The sequence below is a fragment of the Microchirus variegatus genome, assembly GCF_963457635.1.
Source record: "Microchirus variegatus genome assembly, chromosome: 21".
NCBI classification, from domain to species: Eukaryota; Metazoa; Chordata; class Actinopteri; order Pleuronectiformes; family Soleidae; genus Microchirus; species Microchirus variegatus.
This window is the reverse complement of record NC_139822.1, coordinates 10,314,058-10,336,062: the sequence shown is the minus strand read 5'-3', so window position 1 is coordinate 10,336,062 and position 22,005 is coordinate 10,314,058. Positions and strand designations below refer to the sequence as shown.

At 46.6% G+C, this 22,005-nt stretch overlaps 1 protein-coding gene across 4 annotated transcripts in view; it reads left to right on the top strand.

Moving 5' to 3' along the window:
- The window catches only part of rasal2 (RAS protein activator like 2), a 30,708-nt gene that overhangs the window by 3,202 nt on the left and 5,501 nt on the right, over window positions 1-22,005 (top strand). The window contains exons 1-15 of one of the 4 annotated variants that reach the window (XM_083907652.1): window positions 2,180-2,435; window positions 6,775-6,902; window positions 7,903-8,026; window positions 12,131-12,237; window positions 13,060-13,172; window positions 13,917-14,169; window positions 15,001-15,555; window positions 15,689-15,833; window positions 16,757-16,901; window positions 17,038-17,277; window positions 18,287-18,488; window positions 19,079-19,254; window positions 19,709-20,642; window positions 20,741-20,926; window positions 21,046-21,248. In XM_083907652.1, the coding sequence (XP_083763778.1) occupies window positions 2,291-2,435; window positions 6,775-6,902; window positions 7,903-8,026; window positions 12,131-12,237; window positions 13,060-13,172; window positions 13,917-14,169; window positions 15,001-15,555; window positions 15,689-15,833; window positions 16,757-16,901; window positions 17,038-17,277; window positions 18,287-18,488; window positions 19,079-19,254; window positions 19,709-20,642; window positions 20,741-20,926; window positions 21,046-21,248 (3,656 nt within the window). In that variant the 5' untranslated portion in view covers window positions 2,180-2,290. Of the gene's footprint in view, window positions 1-2,179; window positions 2,436-6,774; window positions 6,903-7,902; window positions 8,027-12,130; window positions 12,238-13,059; window positions 13,173-13,916; window positions 14,170-15,000; window positions 15,556-15,688; window positions 15,834-16,756; window positions 16,902-17,037; window positions 17,278-18,286; window positions 18,489-19,057; window positions 19,255-19,708; window positions 20,643-20,740; window positions 20,927-21,045; window positions 21,249-22,005 lie in introns of those variants that run through there. The other 3 variants (XM_083907650.1, XM_083907653.1, XM_083907651.1) reach the window with 3 other exon arrangements.

The window sequence follows — 22,005 nt, the reverse complement described above, 5'->3', positions numbered from 1 at the left end:
ACTCTCTCGCACCAAAGTCACACACTCTCTCACACCAAAGTCACTCACTCTCTCACAGTTGGAGTTGTTGATCCACTGCTGCCTCCATCACTAACTTACAATGACTGATTTTAGTAAATTCAGCTTTGAAAATAATCAACTTAGATTTAACTCAGTGACACAAAGTGACCACACGAGGCAGCAGAGGACCAGCAGCTCCTGTGTCCCTGTGAGCTAAAATCACTGGTTTTCTCTATGAGGTTTGGTCAGATGATGATGATGATAGTGACTCAGAGCAGCTGCTGTGTTTCAACCCGTTTTAATCTGACTGCTCACACACTACCACCATGTGGCGTCTAATCTCATCTCAGATTATGGATTAAAGTCTCTGTTTTTTTAGACCAAAACTTTTCCTCAGCGCGGCAGATCAGTTCTGACACTAGACTGAGGATTGGGATTAGGATTGGTCATACTGTGACTCACACACACACACACACACACAGGACGAGTGAGGACAATGAGACTGATCTGAGGAGGAAGTGGAAAGTTCCCTGTGTGTGTGTGTGTGTGTGTGTGTGTGTGTGTGTGTGTGTGTGTGTGTGTGTGTGTGTGTGTGTGTGTGTGTGTGTGTGTGTGTGTGTGTGTGTGTGTGTGTGTGTGTGTGTGTGTGTGTGTGTGTGTGTGGACACAGGATTTCCTCTCTGACAAACGTCAGTGGAACGTCTCGGCTCAGAAATAAACTGCCGTCTATTTCAGGAGCGAGTGGAAAAATCCCACAGTGACTTGAACGCCTCATCAGTGTGTGTGTGTGTAAGTAATCAGATTACCTAATCTGCTGTGTGGGGCAAACTCTTTAATCATCGTCTTTCTTCTAAAACATCGTTTTAGGACCTGAAACTGTAGCGTGGGAAAATCTGAAAAACACTGACCTCACGTTTCCACGAAGACGGAAAATACGCTACGTTAGCTCCACCCCCTAAAGCCCAACCCACGTTAGCTCCACCCCCTAACCTTTAACCCCGGGATGTAACGACAACATTTACGATGGCGGGACTCGATGTAATACACTTATTTTAGGGCACACAATCAGATTATTCTCATGAATGCATTCAGATTACATTGCAGGATGAACTCAGATTACTGGTATGATCAGATTATTTATGCTTTGTTCGATTATACGATTAATTGAGTACATCTGTAATCAGATGACTTATTTTTAGCTCGACGCTGCCTCCACAGGACGTGGACAGACGGGTCGTCCTCTCGTCTGTCCTCGTCCACCTGATGGACTTCCTGTTTGTCCTCCCGCGTGCCATGAATTCCAGGAAGTGAGTGAGATTCCAGATTTGCGGTCACATGACCCTGACGGTCCTGACAATAATCCTGAGATGCAGCCCTAGATGAAGATAACATGTATGTGTATATACGTATATCTATGTGTATATATATATATATATATATATATATATATATATATATATATATATATATATATATATATACGTGTATATAGGTATATATATGTGTATATATATATATACATATACATATATATGTGTATATATATATACACACATATACATATACATATACACATATATGTATATATATATATATATATATACACATATACGTATGACAGTGACTGTCATACAAGTGACTCATATAAAAACAAGCACTGTGTTTTGGACGAGTTCCTCACGTGAAGTGTTGGCGACGTCCTCCTGTCGCTCTAATGACGTCACTGTGTGAGGGAGAGGAAGCTGTGTGTGTGTGTGTGTGTGTGTGTGTGTGTGTGGTCTCAGACAGGAAACCACGGTCTGTTACCCTGGCTCCTGATTGGCCGAGCTCATCACAAACTGACACTCCACTTCCTCCCAGGAAGAAAGTCGGCAGCGTGTTGTCAGAATGACGCAGACGTTCAGCTCGTCCATTGTCGTCCGTTGTTAAGGCCTCGTCGCGGCTGTTGTGTAACCAGCTGTTTGGTTCCCTCCCCCCCCCCGCGCTGCCTGGGGACGCCTGTGTGGGACAAACCATGAGCGGCGGCGTTGGAGCCCGCCGCCCGGCCTCGTACAAATGGAACCATCACAAGGAGCCGCGGTGGAGACTCCGCCCCCAGCTGCCTCCTGAGCAGCTATTGGACAGATCTGCTCAGGCGGAGCCAATCACTGCGTCCGCCCCTGAGGGCAAAGGTCACGAGTCTGAGCGTCTGAGGTCCAGCCCTGAACCAAATGTCAGGCGTGGATATCAAACGCACACAGGATCAACGAGGTCCGCCTCTCTGCACAGGCTCCTCCCCTTCCTCAGGTCCATGTCTGAGCCCGGCTCAGGGTCAGCTGACGGTCGGCTCAGGGAGGCGGAGTCACGCGCTAACGTCAGCCGCTTCATCCGCTCGCTCTCGAGGAGAATCGGACGAATCGTCCGCGACGAAAGTCAAACATGCGTTCACGGGCCTGGTAGGAATCGAACTCACCTCTGTTTGTCTGTGGTGCATTCACTGACATCTGTGTTTGTCAGTGATGCGTTTGCCGACCTCTGTGTTGCGTTCGCTGACCTCTGTGTTTGTCTGTGGTGCGTTCGCTGACCTCTGTGTTTGTCTGTGTTGCGTTCGCTGACCTGTTTGTTTGTCTGTGGTGCATTCACTGACCTGTGTGTTCGTCTGTGATGCGTTCGCTGACCTGTGTGTTTGTCTGTGATGCGTTCGCTGACCTCTGTGTTTGTCTGTGTTGCGTTCGCTGACCTGTTTGTTTGTCTGTGGTGCATTCACTGACCTGTGTGTTCGTCTGTGATGCGTTCGCTGACCTGTGTGTTTGTCTGTGATGCGTTCGCTGACCTGTGTGTTTGTCTGTGATGCGCTCACTGACCTGTGTGATGCATTAGCTGAGCTGTGTGTTTGTCTGTGATGCGTTCGCTGACCTCTGTGTTTGTCTGTGGTGCATTCACTGACCTGTGTTTATGTCTGTGGTGCGTTCTCTGACCTCTGTGTTTGTCTGTGTTGCGTTCGCTGACCTGTTTGTTTGTCTGTAGTGCATTCACTGACCTGTGTGTTCGTCTGTGATGCGTTCGCTGACCTGTGTGTTTGTCTGCGGTGCATTCACTGACCTGTGTGTTCGTCTGTGATACGTTCGCTGACCTGTGTGTGTGTCTGTGTTGCGTTCACTGACCTCTTATATTCAGTGGAGTCAGTAGCAGTGAGTGTTTACCTCACTGACCTGCAAACAGAGAGGCAGTATAAGAGTTTCCAGCTGCCCCAGAGCATGCTGGGTAATAAAAACCACAGAGCTCTCACCTCTGAACACACACACACACACACACACACACACACACACACAGGGCTGATTCATTGCTGTGTTCTCACACTCTTTAGTGTCTGTTTGAAAATGAACAGCGACTCCTAATTGGAGGCTAATTATTGTGTGTGTGTGTGTGTGTGTGTGTGTGTGTGTGTGTGTGTGTGTGTGTGTGTGTGTGTGTGTGTGTGTGTGTGTGTGTGTGTGTGTGTGTGTGTGTGTGTGTGTGTGTGTGTGTGTGTGTGTGTGTGTGTGTGTGTACATTGTCCTTACACAATAATAGCCCACACGGAAACAAAAAGGCCTTTTGCTGTGTGTCTGAGTGCTTTAGACTTTCAGAGCGATGAGGAAGTGGAACCTTCACTCTTGGATTGACACTCGTGGGATTTAACCCAGATTTTAAACTTCAGGATTAAACATTACATCATAATCTGAGGACACATGTCACATGTCTCCTGAGGCAGTGAGTGTGGGCCTTTATTTTGAAAAGTGTGGGATTGTTTGATTGATTGGGATAGATTTTAGTGTGGATGGACAGAAAGTAAGACTTTTACTTTGAAACATGCAGGGTTGTGTTTTAGTGTGGAAAGACAGACACTGAGACTTTTATTTTGAAAGGTGTGAGACTGTGTTTTAGTGTGGTTGAACAGAAACTAAGACCTTTATTTGAAAAGTGTGAGACTGTGTTTTAGTGTGGTTGAACAGGAACTGAGACCTTTATTTTGAAAAGTGTGAGACTGTTTTTAGTGTGGACGGACAGAAACTGAGACCTTTATTTTGAAAAGTTTGAGAATGTGTTTTAGTGTGGATGGTCAGGCACTGAGACTTTTATTTTGAAAATTGTGAGACTGTTTTTAGCATGGATGGACGGACACTGAGACCTTTATTTTGAAAAGTTTGAGAATGTGTTTTAGTGTGGATGGTCAGGCACTGAGACTTTTATTTTGAAAAGTTTGAGACTGTTTTTAGCATGGATGGACGGACACTGAGACCTTTATTTTGAAAAGTGTGAGACTGTGTTTCTAGTCTGGACGGACAAACACTGAGACTTTTTAGTGTGGATGGACAGATGCTGAGACTTTTATTTTGAAACCTGCAGGGTTGTGTTTTAGTGTGGATGAACAGACACTGAGACTTTTATTTTGAAAAGTGTGAGATTGTGTTTTAGTGTGGATGGACAGACACTGAGACTTTTATTTTGAAAAGTGTGAGATTGTGTTTTAGTGTGGATGGACAGCCACTGACACTTTTATTTTGAAACCTGCAGGGTTGTGTTTCACTGAATGATCATGTGACCTGTGTTTTCAGGTGTGTATTTTGTCAGTTTCTGTGAAAACAAAGAACTTTAATGTGGTGACGTTTTCATATGTAAATGTTGACCTGTGTGTGTGTGTGTGTGTGTGTGTGTGTGTGTGTGTGTTCTCAGTGACACACCCTCTCTGTGGTTTCAACCCCCCCCCCCCCACACACACACACACACACCCCCGTCCTTCCTGTTGAATGGTCCCATCTTGATAAAGCAGTGATGTGATGTCACCACACTGTGATTGGACGAGGAGACCTGTTGTATTTACTGGTTGCTATGGAGACCAGAGCTGCTGCTGCTGCTGCCTGCTGGCAAAGGGGAATGCACAGGTCTACAGACAAAGCCTCTTCTGTGTGTGTGTGTGTGTGTGTGTGTGTGTGTGTGTGTGTGTGTGTGTGTGTGTGTGTGTGTGTGTGGGGAGGGGGGGGGGGGGGGTGTGGGTGTGTGTGTGTGTGTGTGTTAATCCCTGTGAGAACCTGTCGGAGGTTTTTCTTGGTCTGGATGAAAGTTTCTGCTGCAGGTTTTCAGTGTGGATGGAACCATGACTCTGGACCAAACCTCATAGAGAAAACCAGTGATTTTAGCTCACAGGGACACAGGAGCTGCTGGTCCTCTGCTGCCTCGTGTGGTCACTTTGTGTCACTGAGTTAAGTCTAAATGAATTATTTTAAAAGCTGAATTCACTAAAATCAGTCATTTTAAGTTAGTGATGGAGGCAGCAGTGGATCAACAACTCCTGTGAACTCCTGTGTGCTGTGATGTTAAAATCACTGGTTTACTCTATGGACTTTGGTGCAGGGAGTGTGAGTGGTTTACAAACCTCAGTTTAACACCAGGAGAAGGTGATTTCAGGTCCTCGGCTCTACGATGCCAACAGAACAGTATTTTCACGTCTTTATTCAAACCTTTGTTTATGTTAAAAAGTCACATAGTGCAGCTTTAAAATGAAGGGTTACATTAGTTTTGAAGTGTGTGTGTGTGTGTGTGTGGGTGGGGGGGGGAGTGGGTGTGTGTGTGTGTACATGGAGAAACCCGACTCCAGCCAAAACTCCATTGGGAATGTCTGTGAGGCAGGAGTGTCCACACCACCTGTCCTCACACACACACACACACACAGTGAACCAAACAGGAAACTGAAGTTTGTAAACCACTCACTCTCTCACACCAAAGTCACTCACTCTCTCACACCAAAGTCACTCACTCTCCCTGCACCAAAGTCACTCACTCTCCCACACCAAAGTCACTGTGTGTGTGTGTGTGTGTGTGTGTGTGTGTGTGTGTGTGTGTGTGTGTGTGTGTGTGTGTGTGTGTGTGTGTGTGTGTGTGTGTGTGTGTGTGTGTGTGTGTGTGTGTGTGTGTCAGAAGCATCAGGCTCAGTGAAGGCACCGTCTGTTGACTTGTCCTCCGCTGACGAGACTCCGGCTCACACAAACACAGCTTTTGTTTAACACTTAACACTGATTTACTGTCTGACACACACACACACACACACACACACACACACACACACACACACACACACACACTGAACTCTTTTACTCTACAGCAAAGTTAAGTCATTTCATTTTGAACCTGCAGACCGTTTAGTTTCTGAAAAGTATATCACGATCTAACGACTATTGATCATGTTTCATGACCTTTTAAAAATGAGGAATAATAAAATAATCTTTTGTTCTAAACTCATGAACTGATCCAGCGTGTGTGAGCGATTTAAAAAGAAACTCTCGAATGAAACAATGATCAAAAATAGCTGAGGATCCGTTTATTCGTTGACACGATTGAAATCATCAGATTAATCTTCAGAGTGAGATCAAACTGTTGCTGCTGATGAAGGCTGTGTCCACCCACAGCGCCCTCTGCTGGTGCTTTGTGACCTCTGCAGCTGGAGTCTGAGGACCCTGCTGTTCAATCCACCATCACCATGTGACAAAGAAGTGTTATTAATGTCCTGTGTGTGTGTGTGTGTCTCTCTCTCTCTGTGTGTGTGTGTGTGTGTGTGTGTGTGTGTGTGTGTGTGTGTGTGTGTGTGTGTGTGTGTGTGTGTGTGTGTGTGTGTGTGTGTGTGTGTGTGTGTGTGTGTGTGTGTGTGTGTGTGTGTGTGTGTGTGTGTGTGTGTGTGTGTGTGTGTGTGTGTGTGTGTGTGTGTGTGTGTGTGTGTGTGTGTTGTGTGTGTGTCTCTCTGTGTGTGTGTTTGTTCAGATGTTAAAGGACCTCCCTCTCACCACTTCTCCTGTGGTCAGAGTCCAAACACCGACAGTCGCGTCTGGGAGACAAAGTTCTGCGTCCTGACCGACACTCAGCTCATCCTGATCAGCAAAGATGAAGAGGTCAGAGGTCACTGTGAGGTCACTGTGTGAGGTCACTGTGTGAGGAGCGTCCACACTCCATAACTCACTGTGTCTCTCATGTCTCTCACGTCTCTCATGTCTCTCATGTCCCTCATGTCTCTGTCTCTCATGTCTCTCACGTCTCTCATGTCTCTCATGTCTCTGTCTCTCACGTCTCTCATGTCCCTCATGTCTCTAATGTCTCATGTCTCTCATGTCTCTAATGTCTCTAATGTCTCTCACGTCTCTCATGTTTCTAATGTCTCTCATGTCTCTGTCTCTCACGTCTCTCATGTCCCTCATGTCTCTCATGTCTCTAATGTCTCTGTCTCGAATGTCCCTCATGTCTCTCATGTCTCTGTCTCGAATGTCCCTCACGTCTCTCACGTCTCTCATGTCTCTCATGTCTCTAATGTCTCTCATGTCTCTAATGTCTCTCATGTCTCTCACGTCTCTCATGTTTCTAATGTCTCTCACGTCTCTCATGTCTCTCATGTCTCTAATGTCTCTCATGTCTCTAATGTCTCATGTCTCTCACGTCTCTCATGTTTCTAATGTCTCTCATGTCTCTGTCTCTCACGTCTCTCATGTCCCTCATGTCTCTCGTCTCTAATGTCTCTGTCTCGAATGTCTCTCATGTCTCTGTCTCGAATGTCCCTCACGTCTCTCACGTCTCTCATGTCTCGAATGTCTCTGTCTCGAATGTCCCTCATGTCTCTCATGTCCCTCATGTCTCTAATGTCTCTGTCTCGAATGTCCCTCACGTCTCTCATGTCTCTAATGTCTCATGTCTCTCACGTCTCTCTCTAATGTATCTCATGTCTCTCTCTAATGTATCTCATGTCTCACATGTCTCACACATGTCTCTCATGTCTCTTATGTCTCTCACGTCTCTCATGTCTCACACATGTCTCACACATGTCTCTCATGTCTCACACATGTCTCTAATGTCTCATGTCTCTCACGTCTCTCATGTCTCACATGTCTCTCATGTCTCCAGGCTGCAGCTGAAGCTCAGGAAAGTCCAACCGTCTCAGCGAAGAGTCGAAGTCTGCGCAGGACGGTCAGCGTCCCCTCAGAGGGACAGTTCCCAGAGTTCCAGGCAGAGGGCGCCACCATGCTAGGTAAGACACACGTGTCCTCAAATCAAAATAAAATCGTCACGTGATCCCGTCTTTACCTGCGTCACATGATTGCGTCTTTACGTCACATGAACGCATCTTTAACTACGTCACGTAATCACGTCTTTATCTCAGTGTTAACCTGATGTTTGTAAACACTGGACTTTGGTGTTGCGAGAGTGAGTGGTGTAGAGACTTTGTCGACTCATCTTCAGTCACGTGACTCCGCCTCTTTACCACAGTGAGAATGAGGCGTTCGGGTGCAGCGTCTGTGTGGGAGTGTCCGGGGAATGTGTGGAGACAAAGTGTCCAGTGTCCGTCAGGACTGACCCCTCTGCTGCTCAGGGGTTTCCCACCCAGAGCTGCAGGGGTTGAATGTGGCAGTTTAAAGTCGCCGATCGGTTTATTGATCCGACTCCGCCCCCTTCCTGATCATTATGCTCATTCAGTCACAGACTGACCCCTCCCTCATCTGTGGCCCCGCCCCCCAGCCGAGGTCATTCATGTGTTAATGTGGTCGCTCACTGACAGGTGTCTGTTACCAGGTTAAACTGAGTTTAACTACAGGTGGGATTATTTATTTATATATATATATATGTGTGTGTATAAAATTATATTTATATGTGTGTATATATATATATATATATATATCTAAATATAATGTAGTATAAGGAGTATGAGGGAGTGTAGTCTGGAGCTCTGATCCTGGTTGTGGTTCTGGATCTTCTACATTCCTCCCTGTCTTCTCCACCTGTCCCGTCCCTTCACAATAAAAGCACACGGTCTTCGTTCTTCCTCTGCTCAGCCCACTCGTCAGTGTCAGGACTTTTATTGTGAAGGTTGTGCTCACACAGCGTGTGTGTGTGTGTGCGTGTGTGTGTCTCAGACACAATGACTGTTTACTCACACACCACATGAGTTAATGTGCAGCTTCTCTCATGGACGACCTGGGTGAGTCTGACTTTACTCTGGTTCAGATTAGACAGAGACGCACAGAGACACACACATACAGAGAGACACACACATACAGACACACAGAGACACACACACACAGACAGTTGGACAAACTCTAGATCAGCTCTTTTACTTTAAAGCTCAGCTCAGTAACTTTGGTAAAAAACTAGCCGTAGCATCTGTGTCACAATATATATACTACTTACACAATATATGACACGCCCCCTCCGGTCAAAGCTCCGCCCCTTGTTTGGTTACATTGATTTTTTTTGTTTTGTTGATTATTAAAAACGAACACTGAAGACTTTAGTGAGCTGGATACATTTGAAACTTCATAGACTCGACCACTGAGAGGCGCTGTTGAGCTGCGCCATCCAATAATGATCCATAGTTCCATCTGTGTTTCACTGCAGAGGCTGAATTCATCTGAATTAATCTGCGTGTTAATCTGATTCTGTGAATGAACTCTGGAATGTGAAGTGAGAGGATGAGGAGGCGGAGTCACACACTCATGCAGAGGCGTGGCCTAACTGGTTTCATGACGTGAAAAGAAATTCTCTGAATATTTGTTGTGAAAGTTTCAGGAGGAGGAGGAGCTGTGGACCTGTGGTGGTCTGTAGTGGACCTGTGGTGGTCTGTAGTGGACCTGTGGTGGTCTGTAGTGGACCTGTGGTCTGTAGTGGACCTGAGACCCTGCAGGACCTGTGGTCTGTAGTGGACCTGTGGTCTGTAGTGGACCTGTGGTCTGTAGTGGACCTGTGGTCTGTAGTGGACCTGAGTCTCTGCTGCTGCCACCTTGTGGTCATAGACGATATTTTTCATACTCAAACACACATGACGTCAGTCGAGACTAAAAAGTGATGAGACTGAGTTTAGTCTGTGAATGGACGTCAGTGCAGAGTGAGTGTGTGCGCGCGCGTGTGTGTGTGCGTGTGTGCGTGTGCGTGTGTGATATCATGATAGTTTGTCTTCAAGGTGACCTGGTATTTTACCAACCTGTAACCAGATCAGTAGCATCTGTCACGCACACACACACACACACACACACACACACACACACACACACACACACACACACACACACACACACATTGATATCTCTGCGGCTGAGCTGCTGCAGACACAGAGAGGAGGACGGTGTAGTTGAAGTGATGGGTGGAAAACATGCAGTAAAAACTACTGAGAGAGAGAGAGAGGTTTAGAATTACTGTAGAGAGGAGGAGGAGGAGGAGGAGGAGGATGCAGTGCTGAGGAGGGTGAGGCAGGGTGAGGTGAGGAGGAAGAGGAGGAGGAGGAGGACGCCAAAGTCGAGGATGTTCACGAGAAGAAGACGGACGTTTGCAGCTTAACCTCATTGGCTGACAGGTGGAGGCTGCTGCGGCCAATCACGTCTGACTGTGTGTGTGTGTGTTTGTGTGCGTGTGTGTGTGTGCGTGTGTGTGTCCTCTCTCAGATGATGGGGAACAGCTGTGATAGAGGTATCGTCTCCTCTCTCTCTCTCCCTCCCTCTGCGTGTGTGTGTGTGTGTCATGTGACCCACCTGTCATGGCTGACTTCCTGTCGCATGTTGCCTGAACTTTGTTGTCTCCGGCGGTCGAAAGGAGGAAGTGAAGCGGCGGATCGATGCATGAAAGTTTGATGTTTTCCTGCAGCTGGAACACGATCCTGCAGAGAAACGCTGAGCGCTGCATGCTGCGCACACACACACGCACACGCACGCACACACACACACACACACTCAGCTGCGTGTGTGTGTTCATCGTTAAAAAAACGCCTTGTCATGTCTTTTCGTCGTCCTGACGACAGACGAAACCTCGCGCTCCCTCACACGCACTCTGCTCAGTGGGCGTGTCTGACTCCTGGAGCTGGAGGCGGAGTCTGTCGGTCACTACGGCAACAACGACTTCCTGTCCGTAAACAATGTAAACAAAGTGAACTCTTTAGGTCAAGTTATTCCACGACATGTCAACAGGAAGTTGTTTGTGATGTCGTGTCTCTCTGAAGTTAGCATAACGTCGACTAGCATCGGCCGTCGGGTGAATTCTGTCCGACGGAAACGGCAATCGTCTCCCAGAGCTGTGGAATGTTAGCGCTTAAACGCAGAAGCACGTGTTGTTTTGCTAGCGCCCACGCTGCCACATTTGCATAGTGTGATTTGATTGGCTGCAGGTGAACGAGCGGCTGTTAGCTTCCACCGTGAGCGTGTGAGCGCAGCATGAAACCAGGACAGTGTCTCCTCTCAGACCAGGCTCCGCCCACGCTAACGCGTGACGTCATCACACTGCCGGCCTCTGATTGGTCGGGGAGTGTCGTCACTGTGTGTGATGAGTGTGACTTCAACGTCCAACAGTAGATTAACGGTTAAAGTTAAAGAAATACTTTATTGGACGAGATGGTGTGAAGCTTTGGCTCCTCCCACCACTGCTCCCGATCATACAGATTAATGCTGCGTCCATGTGGTCAAAAAAAGCTCCGTAGATTATCACTCATGACGCCATGAATAATCTGTAGAAATGAAATCATGAGGTCATGAATAATCTGTAGAAATTAAATGATGATGTCATAAATAATCTGTAGATTATCACTCATGTCGTCATGAATAATCTGTAGATTATCACTCATGACGTCATGAATAATCTGTAGAAATTAAACGATGACATCATGAATAATCTGTAGAAATGAAATCATGAGGTCATGAATAATCTGTAGAAAGTAAATGATGACGTCATAAATAATCTGTAGATTATCACTCATGTCGTCATGAATAATCTGTAGATTATCACTCATGACGTCATGAATAATCTGTAGAAATAAAACGATGACATCATGAATAATCTGTAGAAATGAATCGATGACGTCGTGAATAATCTGACACTGTCCTGAGTCCATGTCTGTTCAAAAACAGGTGATTGGCTGTTGGAGAGAGGAGGCGGGGCTTGTGTCTCACTGTATGAGAGGACAGAAATATCTCTTTGGACGTGATATTTCAGGCCACTCCCACACAGCGAGGCAGTGGGCGTGTCCTGCCTCCCGTGGCTGGCTCCAGGCTCCGCCCCCTGACCTGATTGGTCTGCAGGTGGCGGTGTTGTTGTGAAAGTTCACGTCTGAAAACGGGATGATGAAGAAGAGTTTCTCGTCTCTCTGTCTCTGCAGAAGCGTCGTCGGAGCGTTCGCCGAGGAGGCGGAGCATCTCCGGTCTGGGAAGTTCGGAGAAGAGCGTCGCCGTCGACAACCCCAACTCATCGCCGTTTAAAGTCCCGGTAAGTAACGCACAACAGTGTGTCTGCGTGGCTAATGCTAATGCTAACGTTCTACAGAGGTTCTACAGAGGTTCTACAGAGGATGGGATCATTCAGAAGGTTCTGGAAGTGCTTTAGGAGGAGGGGGGGGAGTGATGTCCTGAGCTATTTTTACAGGCAGAGTGCATTCTGGGTAGAAGTGTCATCAGAACATCGTCGTTCATCAGTAACGTGATCTCTCTGTGTGTGTGTGTGTGTGTGTGTGTGGGTTGGCGCTGTGATTGAAATCAGAAATATTTGATGTGATTTGTTAATGTGATGTTTTAAATATATATATACATATATATATATATATATATATATATATATGTATATATACATATGTATATATATATATATATATATATATATACATATGTATATATATATATATATATATATATATACATATGTATATATATATATATATACATATATACATATGTATATATATATATATATATATATATATATATACATGTATATATATATATATATACGTATATATATATATATATATATACATATGTATATATATATATATATATACATATATATATATATATATATATGTATATACATATATATATACATATATATATATATGTATATATATATATATATGTATTTATGTATATATATATTCATATATATATATATGTATTTATGTATATGTATAGAGTGAGTGTCCCACTTGTCCCTCTTGTCTCTGTCTCTGATGGACTGTCCCTCTTGTCTCTGATGGATTGTCCCTCTTGTCTCTGATGGACTGTCCCTGTTGTCCCTCTTGTCTTTGTCTCTCAGGGTTTCTTCAGTAAACGTCTCAAAGGTTCCATCAAAAGGACGAAGAGTCAAACCAAACTGGACCGAAACACCAGCTTCAGGCTTCCATCGCTGAGACCTGCTGAGACTGACAGGTGACCTTTGACCCCTCTGACCTTTAACCACTCTGACCCCGCCCACATGTTAGTCAGCTGTGTTTTTACTGCTGAGCGGTGGCCATCTTAGATTCCTGTGACCTGCGGGGGGCGCTCCTGTTCTCTGAGGGTCTGCTGGGGTCAGTGGAGGGGGCGGAGTGAGCAGACTCGACTCCGCCTCCTCACCCGTCTGTGTGTGTGTGTGTGTGGTGAGGACGTCTTCCCGTCCGTCCCCTGAAGACATTTGTCTCTCAGCTGAAGATGAGGACGTGTGTGTGTGTGTCCCCGTGAAGACGGCGTCCATGTTGACAGGTGAGCACAGGTGTTGTCGTACATCCTGTCGCTGCGTCACCTGTGGCTCCCCCTGGAGGCCGTTGCCGTAGAAATGCTCCCTCGGGGCCTGAGTTGATTTGTTGTCCCAGGACCTTGTTTACCAGCTGATGGACCTCAGGGACGCCTGATAAAGACGAGGCTGAGCTCAGTGCTGTCTTCAGTGAACAGAGCTCCAGCTGTGGGTCGGAGGGTGGAGGAGGTGGAGGAGGAGGTGGAGGAGGAGGAGGATGCTCTGGGGAACTCCCCTCACCTGGCTCTGTGGTTGTTTTCCGTAGGTATCACTGCGTTTGTGTGTTGACAGCAGGTGACCACAGGAGGTCGTCATGGTAACGTGATAGCAGCTTAGCTTTAGCTGTTTTTCTTCCGTCTTCACCAAACAGCTGGACTTTAATGGTCTTCCTCGTCCTCCAGGTCCAGAGCTCTGCCCCAGCTGAAGGAGTCCAGCTCCCACGAGTCTCTGCTGAGCCCGGGCAGCGCGGTGGAGACGCTGGACCTGAACATGGAGGAGGACGTGGTGGTCAAAGCTCTGCACTGCAGCATTCTGGGACAGGAGTTCTGCTTCGAGGTCACATACTCAGGAGGCAGCAAGTGTTTCAGCTGCTCTTCGGCCTCAGAGAGAGACAAGTGGATGGAGAACCTGCGCAGGAGCATCCAGCCCAACAAGGTGAGCATGCACTGTTAAATATACTGTAAATATACACTGTTAAATACACTTAAAATATACTGTAAAATATACTGTTAAATATACACTGTAAATATACACTGTACAATATACACTGTACAATATACACTGTTAAATACCCTGTACATATACACTGTACAATACACTGTAAATATACACTGTTAAATACACTGTAAAATACACTGTAAATATACTGTTAAATAAACTGTTAAATATACTGCACAATATACACTTTTAAATATACTGTAAAAAACACTGTACAATAAACTATTAAATACACTCTAAATATACTGTTAAATACACTCTAAATATACTGGTAAATATACTGTAAAATACACTGTAAATATAGTCTGTTAAATACGCTGTAAATATACTGTTAAATACTCTAAATATACTGAAAAATACACTGTACAATAAACTATTAAATACACTCTAAATATACTGTAAAATATACACTGGTAAATATACTGTAAAATACACTGTAAATATACACTGTTAAATACACTCTAAATATACTGTAAAATACATACTGTTAAATACACTCTAAATATACTGTAAAATACACTGTAAATACACTCTAAATATACTGTTAAATACACTGTAAATATACTGTTAAATACACTGTAAATACACTGTTTAATACACTATAAAATACACCGTAAAATACACCGTAAAATACACTCTCAATATACACTCTATTAACACTGTAAATAGAAGAGCCCATCTAAATCAGCCCGTGAGTTTGAAATATTGTGTGTAACGTGTGTGTGTGTGTGTGTGTGTAACGTGTGTGTGTGTAACATGTGTTTCCAGGACAACTGTCGTCGAGCAGAGAACCTTCTGCGTCTGTGGATCATCGAGGCCAAAGATCTTCCTCCAAAGAAGAAGTATTTCTGCGAGCTGTGTCTGGACGACGTCCTTTACGCCCGCACCACCACAAAGACTCGGCACGACGGCCTGTTCTGGGGCGAGTACTTTGACTTTGGCGGCCTGCCGCCCGTGCACAGTGTCACCGTGCACGTCTACCGCGACGTGGACAAGAAGAAGAAGAAGGACAAGAACAACTACGTGGGCCTGGTCAACATCCCGGTGTCGGGCGTGACGGGGCGACAGTTTGTGGAGAAGTGGTACCCGGTCAGCACGCCCACCACCGGCAAGACCAAGGGAGGCGGGCCCTCCGTCCGCATCAAGTCCCGCTTCCAGACCATCTCCATCCTGCCAATGGAGCAGTACAAGGAGTTCGCAGAGTTCGTCACCAACAACTACTCCATGCTGTGCTCGGTGCTGGAGCCCGTCATCAGCGTCAAGAACAAGGAGGAGATGGCCAGTGCGCTGGTCCACATCCTGCAGAGCACCGGGAGGGCAAAGGTCAGGAGCACTCACTCCATCTTTGTTTTTGTTTTTGATAACCGTTATGAGACACAATATTTATGACAATGTTACACACTGAACGTGATGAGACGCATGTCCTCCTCGTCCTCCTCGTCCTCCTTGTCCTCAGGACTTCCTGACGGACCTGGTGATGTCAGAGGTGGACAGATGTGCCGACCACGACGTCCTCATCTTCAGGGAGAACACGTTGGCCACCAAGGCCATCGAGGAGTATCTGAAACTGGTGGGACAGAAATATCTGCACGACGCTCTGGGTGAGTGACCACGCTGCTGAATAAATACATATATATATATATATACACCTGTAAATATAAATACACATGTAAATATATAAACCTGAAAATATATACACCTGTACACCTAGAAATATATACACATGTAAATATATATACACGTAAATATATAAACGTGAAAATATATATACATGTAAATATATACAGCTGTAAATATATACACCTGAAAATATATACACCATACACCTGTAAATATATACACACCTGAAAATATATATACACCTGTTAATATAATACACACATGTAAATATACACAAGTAAATATAATACACACCTGTAAATATATACACACATGTAAATATACACACACACATGTAAATATATACACACACATGTAAATATACACACCTATTAATATATACACACCTGAAAATATATATACACCTGTTAATATAATACACACATGTAAATAAACACACCTGTAAATATACACACACATGTAAATATATACACACCTGTAAATATACACACGTAAATATACACACATGTAAATATACACACCTGTAAATAAACACACCTGTAAATATACACACACACGTAAATATACACACTTGTAAATATACACGTTAATATACACACGTAAATATAATACACACATGTAAATATATGCACACCTGTAAATATACACACGTAAATATAATACACACATGTAAATATATACACACATGTAAATATACACACATGTAAATATACACACACATGTAAATATACACACACATGTAAATATACACACATATGTAAATATACACACATATGTAAATATACACACACATGTCAATATACACACATATGTAAATATACACACATGTAAATATACACACACACCTGTAAATATACACACACATGTAAATATATACACCCCTCCTCTCCCCCCCCCCCCTCAGGTGAGTTCATCAGAGCGCTGTATGAGTCTGATGAGAACTGTGAGGTTGATCCCAGTCGATGTTCTGGTTCTGATCTGACTGAACACCAGAGTAATCTGAAGATGTGCTGTGAACTGGCGTTCTGCAAGATCATCAACTCCTACTGGTACCACAGGCCACGCCCCCATCCCTCTCATTTACATACGACCATGTCTAAACACACATTACTGTCTTTATCGCACTGTTAAACCTCTTGTGTCCTTCCCTTCCTTCCTTCCTTCCTTCCTTCCTGGTCTCCTCAGCGTGTTCCCTCGTGAGCTGAAGGAGGTATTTGCGGCGTGGCAGCAGCAGTGCGCCGCTCGCGGTCACCAGCAGGACATCAGTAAGCGTCTGATCAGCGCCTCCTTGTTCCTGCGCTTCCTGTGTCCGGCCATCATGTCGCCGTCGCTCTTCAGTCTGACGCAGGAATATCCCGACGACCAGACGTCACGGACGCTCACGCTCATCGCCAAGGTCATCCAGAACCTCGCCAACTTCACCAAGTGAGTACGCAACACCTGGAAATATATACACCTGAAAATATATACACATATACACCTGAAAATATATACACCTGTACACCTGAAAATATATACACCTGTAAATATATACACATATACACTTGTACACCTGAAAATATATACGCATATACACCTGGAAATATATACACCTGTACACCTGAAAATATATACACACCTGTAGACCTGAAAATATATACACCTGTACACCTGAAAATATATACACATATACACGCATATACACCTGAAAATATCTACACCTGTACACCTCAAAATATATACACCTGAAAATATATACACATATACACCTGAAAATATATACACATATACACCTGAAAATATATACACCTGTAAATATATACACATATACACCTGTAGATATGTACACCTGAAAATATATACAAGATATACACCTGTAAATGTATACACATGTACAGCTGTAAATAGGTACGCAAACACCTATAAATATATACATATATACACCTGTAAATGTATACACATGTACACCTGTAAATATGTACACATACACTTGTAAATATATACATATATACACCTGTAAATATATACAATATATACACCTGTAAATATATACAGCTCAAAATATAAACACCTGTAAATATATATACACCTGTAAATATATACAATATATACACCTGTAAATATATACAGCTGAAAATATATATACATGTACACCTGTAAATATGTAAACATACACCTGTAAATATATACACACCTGTAAATATATACATCTGTAAATATATACAATATATACACCTGTAAATATATACATTTGTGAATATAAACACCTGTACACCTGTAAATATATACAGCTGAAAATATATACACCTATAAATATATACACCTTTACGCCTGTAAATATACACACCGGTACACTTATAACTATATACATCTGTAAATATATCTGACTCGTATGCTCGTACTCAGACGCCTGAACACAGCGCGAGTCTCAAGCTGTTTTTAAATGTTCCTGCAGGTTTGGAAACAAAGAAGAGTACATGGCGTTCATGAACGACTTCCTGGAGCACGAGTGGGCGGGCATGATGCGCTTCCTGTCGGAGATCTCCAACCCGGAGACGCTGTCCAACACGCCGGGTTTCGAGGGCTACATCGACCTCGGCCGCGAGCTCTCTGTGCTGCACGCTCTGCTGTGGGAGGTGGTCTCGCAGCTCGACAAGGTGTGTGTATGTGTGTGTGTGTGTGTGTGTGTGTGTGTGTGTGTGTGTGTGTGTGTGTGTGTGTGTGTGTGTGTGTGTGTGTGTGTGTGTGTGTGTGTGTGTGTGAGACCTGAGCCTAAGCCCCACCCCCTGTATTGGTATGTTCCATTTACATCCAAACTGGGCAGGGCGGTGACGTTAGCGAGTGTCCCTGCTTCGTCCGAGTGTGTCTGAGGGCGGAGCTTAGCTCCATGAGTTTGTGTGATGTGAACCCCACCATACACACACACACACACCCTGTGTTGTGTCTCACCCGTTAGCATGTTAGCATGTTAGCATGTTAGCATGGCTCTGCTGTTTGATGCACTTCTGTTCAGTTGAAGCATGTTTATTCTACTTTATTTTATTTTTGTTTCCATTAACTTTCCCTCATGTTGTCCCCCCCCCCCTCCCCCCCCCCCCCTTGTATGGCCGACTCTCTCTCTCTCTCTCTCTCTGTTGCCACCATTTTGTTTTCATTTTCAAATCACCACTGCATCCTGGTGCCTCCATTCAAACCACACACACACACACACATGCAACAACCACAGGGTGAAAATTCCTTCCTGCAGGCCACCGTAGCAAAGCTGGGCCCGCTGCCGAGGATTCTGGGAGACATCTCTCGCTGTCTGGCCTCGCCGACGCCGCTCCAGCAGCTGCGGCGTTTCCAGGACCACGGCTCCGCCCACAACATGAGCGGCAGCCTGTCGTCAGGGTTACAGCGAATCTTTGAGGATCCCAGTGACAGGTGAGGGTGTGATGCTACTCACTCTGCCACACCAAAGACGAAAGAGAGTGACTTTGGTGTTAGAGAGAGAGTGAGAGGGTGAGTGACTTTGGTGTGGGAGAGTGAGTGACTTTGGTGTGAGAGAGTGAGTGAGTGACTTTGGTGTGGGAGAGTGAGTGACTTTGGTGTGAGAGAGTGAGTGACTGGTGTGGGAGAGAGAGTGAGTGACTTTGGTGTGGGAGAGTGAGTGACTTTGGTGTGAGAGAGTGAGTGAGTGACTTTGGTGTGGGAGAGTGAATGAGTGACTTTGGTGTGGGAGAGTGAGTGACTTTGGTGTGAGAGAATGAGTGAGTGACTTTGGTGTGGGAGAGTGAGTGACTTTGGTGTGGGAGAGTGAGTGGTTTACAAACTTCAGCTTAACGCAAAGAAGAGTTTCTTAGCTGTGTGTGTGTGTGTGTGTGTGTGTGTGTGTCAGTGTCAGTCTCCAGTCTCCCAGCACAGAGTGGATGGACGGTTATGTCAGAGGACAGCGCCCCCTGCTGTTACAGCGCCCGTCCTTCAGCTCCTCAGATCACGAAGAGCGAGACGACCTCCCCCCAAACGTCCGCAGCGTGTCATTGGTCGACCTCCAGGACGCTCAGAACCTGCACGAGGCTCCGCCCCGCCTCAGCAGGGCGGGCTCGCAGGCGTCCGTCGGACACGCGGCGACGGCGGCGTTACCGCACAGCCACTCCCACTCCAACCCGATGACGCCGCAGCTCAAAGCCCCGCCCACAGACGCTCAGCCTCAGAGCGCCCCGCAGGCGAGGCGGCCGCTGCACCCGTCCGTCGGTCAGCCTCGCGGCCTGCAGCCTCTGTCCTTCCAGAACCCCGTCTACCACCTGAGTAACCCCGCCCACAGCCTGGGTAACCCCGCCCACAGCCTCTCCACGCGCTCCGCCCACTCTGTGCCACGAGACTCCAGCTCAGAGAACCTGAGCACGGAGAGTTCGCACAACAGCCACAGCAACTCTGACGACTGCGGCAGCCAGGTGGGGGTCAAAGGTCGAGTGCCCTCCGACGGCAGCCTGGATGACCTGAGCAGGAGGCGGAGCATGCACAGCGACGACTGTCCGACGCCCCGCCCCCTCCTTGCGCTCCCTGACCTCCCGCCGGGCACCGCCACGGCAGTCGCCGTCCCCCGACAGAGCACGACGACGGGCACCGCCCACATCGTCAAGGTCGAACAGCAGAGCAAGGCAGGGGGCGGGGCCAGGACGCCGCGCTCGCTCCCTCACTGCGCGTCAACACGTAGCAGCGGCAGCGCTAACACAGAGCCGACGCCCGCCGCGGGCAACCGCCAACAGACCGCCTGCTCTGCAGAGAACATGACTCCGCCCCCAAAGAGCGCCACCAAACAGCCTCAGGCGGTGAGATCATGAATATGTAAATAAACGAATGAAGCGCCTCTGCTGATGGGCGGAGCTTCAGTTTGTGACGTAACGTCGTTAATGTGGTGTTTTTGCAGGTGGCGTCTCCGGCGGACGCCGTGACCGTGGCCATGTCTCCTGTGGAGAGGACGGCGGCGTGGGTCCTCAACAACGGCCAGTACGAGGAGGAGGAGGGCGGAGCCAGGAGCAGGGAGGAGGGCGGAGCCAAGAGCAGGGAGGAGGGCGGAGTCAAGAGCAGGGAGGAGGGCCGCAACACGGAGAAGGTACGAGGAGGAGGCGCTGACCCAGACTGAGCTCCTCCTTCTTACTTATTATTGTTGAATATGCTGCCCCCTGCTGGTCAGCTGACTGCAGCGCTCCTCTAACCCCGCCCCTCTGACAGTACGAGCTGGAGATCTCGCGGCTGAAGGAGCGTCTGCGAGCGTCTGGACGGCGTCTGGAGGAATACGAGCGACGTCTGCTGGTTCAGGAGCAACAGATGCAGAAGCTGCTGCTGGATTATAAACGACGTCTGGACGACAGTGAGGAGAGACTGAGGAGACAAGAGGAGGAGAAGGAGGTGCAGATGAAGAGCATCATCAGCAGGTACAATCTCTGACTCCACCCACACACTACACTCTGACTCCACCCACACACCACACTCTGACTCCACCCACACATGAAACTCTGACTCCACCCACAACATGACACTACACTCTGACTACACTCTGACTCCACCCACACACGACACTCTGACTCCACCCACACAGGACACTACACTCTGACTCCACCCACACAGGACACTTCACTCTGACTCCACCCACACACGACACTCTGACTCCACCCACACAGGACACTACACTCTGACTCCACCCACACACGACACTCTGACTCCACCCACACTCTACACTCTGACTCCACCCACACAGGACACTTCACTCTGACTCCACCCACACACGACACTCTGACTCCACCCACAACATGACACGACACTCTGACTCCACCCACACATGACACTCTGACTCCACCCACGACACTCTGACTCCACCCATGACACTACACTCTGACTCCACCCACAACATGACACAACACTCTGACTCCACCCACACATGACACAACACTCTGACTCCACCCACAACATGACACAACACTCTGACTCCACCCACAACACTCTGACTCCACCCACACATGACACTACACTCTGACTCCACCCACAACACTCTGACTCCACCCACACATGACACTACACTCTGACTCCACCCACAACACTCTGACTCCACCCACACACAACACTACACTCTGACTCCACCCACTACACTCTGACTCCACCCACACATGACACTACACTCTGACCACCCACTAC